This window comes from Phyllostomus discolor, chromosome 1, assembly GCF_004126475.2.
Source record: "Phyllostomus discolor isolate MPI-MPIP mPhyDis1 chromosome 1, mPhyDis1.pri.v3, whole genome shotgun sequence".
NCBI lineage: Eukaryota > Metazoa > Chordata > Mammalia > Chiroptera > Phyllostomidae > Phyllostomus > Phyllostomus discolor.
Window position 1 is genome coordinate 146,584,850 of NC_040903.2, and position 3,494 is coordinate 146,588,343.

Consider the following 3,494-nt stretch of genomic DNA (forward strand, 5'->3'; position numbering starts at 1 on the left):
AAGGAACAAAGATTGCTTCCCTGACAGATGGCAATAAGGGAAACTCAAGACATTTTGGGGACCTCAAGAACTTGAGGAATCAAAATGAACTAATAGGTATTTCAGGCAAAGCCAGATGGTAACTGTGTGGCTGGGCTTCTTTACCCTGAAAGATTGACTAAAGCTCAATCTGAAGGTTCCTTGTAAAATCTCAGCAAAGCAAATTTGAAAGAGCCTGCCTGATGAATTACTATTCTTGCATTCATGCAAATAATGAGGCCAAATTGAAATTGGACTTATACACAGTCTCTGATAAAATGAGGGTAATTTTAGGGAGAGAAATTGTGTTTCAGCAGAAATCACAATGTTCAGTTGTCACCCACAAACTGATTGAATCCTAGTTTTCCTTGTTTTCTTCTAAGCTAATGTTTCATTTCTTTCTTTCATTCTCTGACTTGAAATTATTGAGAACTACTGAAGCAGTGTCAGCCATACAGAATTCACCTACTACTCTGCCTCTCCTTTTTGGGGATATTAAGTTCAATAACTGGCCTTGGTTTTTCTGATTAATTTCTTTCTAGGACCTGTAGCAGTCTTTTTCTTTTTTTCTTATTTTTAGGCCATGTCTCCTGAAATATCTCATATCCTTCATTCAATGGAGTGTTGAGGCTCTGAAAGATCCTCTCCACAAGTGGCCTCCAGCCACAGCTCTTGCTCTTTGAACTGTCCCAGGAGTTCCACCCTCTTCTCCTTAATGACCCATACCCAGACCCACAGGCAGGGACAGCTCTACATCCCTAGCCCACCTGAAGTAGTTATGGAAGAAGAGAACTTTGTCCCTGCTTCCCAAAACAAGAACCAGGCCAGGTCATTAAGAATAAATCCATTTTAAAACCAGAGGGGGGAATGAAAGGATAAAGTCAGCCCCCCATTCATTATTGTGGCACCATTTGCCTAGCAGGCCTGTGACCTTGGTGAACATGACTGTCATTTCACTCTTCTGAGCTTGTCCCCAGGACTAGAAATTGCTGGTAGCAAAAACAGAACTAACAGCTCCTTACAGCCACAGGTGGAAGATAAAATTGGAACAAACTGAAGCTTCAAGTTACAATGGCCAAACAGCCCAGGGGCCACACAACAGCAACCCCCTACCCCTTTTTAATCCAATTATAATCTGATAAAAGCTCAAAGCTCCCACCCCTCAGTGCTGGTGTATCTCTCCACATCATGTCCCTCGACTTTCTTGGAGAGTGAATGAAAACTTTATTCTCTACACTTTCTTCTCTTTGTGAATCCCTTCATAGCTCACACCACCAACCACCCTAACAAGTCTCTTTAGCCACCTTTCCCTCCAACCTGGTATGACAGACTCTTTGACCAAGGGACCAACATCTTCTTACCTGGCATTGCACAAGCAATCAGGGTTGGCTAAGTGAATTTCTCAAGTATTTAGAGAAAGATTGGGGGGGGGTGCAAAAAGAGAGGAAAAAGGGAACTGAGGAAAGAGAGGGAAAAAAAGGAGCAAAGGAAAGAGGTACTAAAAGATGGAGGAAAGAGAAAAAGGCAGAGAAGCTTCAAGAAAAAAGAGGGCTGTCCTTCCCCAGCACAAGTTCTGTCTTCATCTGCAAGACCATAGATCTTTACCAGGAGATCCATAAATCCCTAAATCTAGGCCTTATATTCAGACTCAGGAAAGGAACTCATTCTCTTGACTTGTGGTGGTGAACACACAATACAGTGTATAGATGATGTGTTGTGAAATTGTGCACCTGAAACCTGTATAATTTTGTTAACCAGTGTCACCTTAATAAATCCAATTTAAAAAAACAAAAGAAACCCATTCCATATGGTTCTCCAGATGCAGTAAGATTTAATCACTTTAATTTGCATCTACGGCAGAGAAGTGTTATGTGGAAAGTCCAGGAGGTTTATTGTCCTAAAGGCTCAGGGTGGGTAGCAGGAAAGGACATGGGTGAAGGATGCACTAAATTCTTGTAGTCCACAGACAAAGACAAACAGACCAGGGAACAGACTAATGACCAGGGCCCTGGGAGAGCCTAGAGCAGTTCTTCACTAATCTCTTTCCAGGGCAGGAGATAGGATCTGAGAGAAGAAGAACCTAGAGAATCTAGATCATTCACCTATTCTGCCACTTCTAATCACAGGAACAAAATGCAAGCTAGGGGGATCCCCTGGGCAAAGGAGAATTGTATTTTCATGGGGGAATGATAAAGAATAAATCAGCCTCTGTTCCCAGAAACTTTTTTGTAGAAAACCTAGGAGGAAGAAAACAGTATAAGAAAGAGGAAGAGGAGAAGGTGAAGAAAAAGAAGAGGAAAGTTGCTTCATTTTCCAGGAGATACCTGGAGCTTCATGTCATTACAGGATATAATAATGAACTTTTCAAAAATGAAAGTTAGGTAATTGCAGTGAGGAGTGACTTGGCCTGGTTGGGATAACTTGCAAAGTGTCAAATCAAAAGGACGGGAGCTTTTGTGACACTTGCCTCCCTGGAGCTCACAGGCAACAACAGGACCATTACAGACAGCTCTGACTGTGTCTAGCTCCTCATGGATGAATGTGTACTGGGTTATGCATGTGTGGTTGTGCTCCTTCATCTTGTGTGCCATCAAGGCATTGCATTCCCGGGCCATCAGGTCAAGCCTGGGATAGTCTTTGTTGCTCTGAAAGAGAGCCTCAGCTCTGAGCATCTTGTTTCCTCCAACTTCATCTTCATTGAGGATGGTGTCTTCTGGCCAGCCAGGTTGTACCACCCCTTTGTTGCTAAGCAGCAGGGGTTCAGTTGTTCGGATGCCTTCTGCCTCCTCAGTAGCCTTGGCTTTGTCCTGTGAGTCACTGGACCAAAATTCACTCAGTGATTCTTCACTGTCTTCCAGGACGGCTGCGGCCATCCGAAGCCCCAACCCCAGGCCCATCCCCAAGCCCAGCAACAGCAGCAACAACACAAAAAAGATTTGTACCAGAGTCAGCTTCATTTTGCCTGGAGGGCAGGAAGGAAAAGGAAGGAATGATTTTGAGATGAAACTTGGCTCTAGTAGAGACCCTAGACTCCTTAAACCCTGACAGCATAGCCTTTCGGGTTTCCTCTTCCTTACCCCATATTACCCCAACCCCCTCAAGGCACCTCCTGTCCCTCCCCACCACATTCCCTGTTGCTGTGTAATAATGTGTGGATCTTGCAGAACGGGAAGGATGAGGGGAAGCAGTTCTGAAATTGGTTTACAAGTGGGGCAACAGTGGGGGAAAATTAAGATCAACTGACTCTTAAACAGAAATTAGTTCCAATAACCCAAGAGACTGGTAGAGAACATGAACAAGCACAGTGTCACACTTCCCTTGAGAGAAATTCTTATAGATAGCCTTATTCTCAGTGAAGGACTAGAATTACCATAGAAGACCATCCCTTTATTTTTTATCCCGAATATATTTTTGCATACTTAAGTCTTTATAACTCTCCTTGCTACCCACTCTTCCCCCAAAGAAAGTTTAAAGGG

At 43.5% G+C, this 3,494-nt stretch overlaps 1 protein-coding gene across 1 annotated transcript; it reads right to left on the minus strand.

Moving 5' to 3' along the window:
* Window positions 1–1,515: 1,515 nt before the first annotated feature.
* RNASE10 (ribonuclease A family member 10 (inactive)) lies at window positions 1,516–3,040 on the minus strand. Its single transcript, XM_028504335.2, has one exon. The coding sequence runs from the start codon at window positions 2,973–2,975 to the stop codon at window positions 2,325–2,327; it is 651 nt and encodes a 216-aa protein (XP_028360136.1). The 5' UTR covers window positions 2,976–3,040; the 3' UTR covers window positions 1,516–2,324.
* Window positions 3,041–3,494: the final 454 nt, after the last annotated feature.

What these genes read in the sequence shown, in the direction of transcription:
- RNASE10 (XM_028504335.2), bottom strand. Translation starts at nt 2,975, where the DNA reads ATGAAGCTGACTCTGGTACAAATCTTTTTTGTGTTGTTGCTGCTGTTG.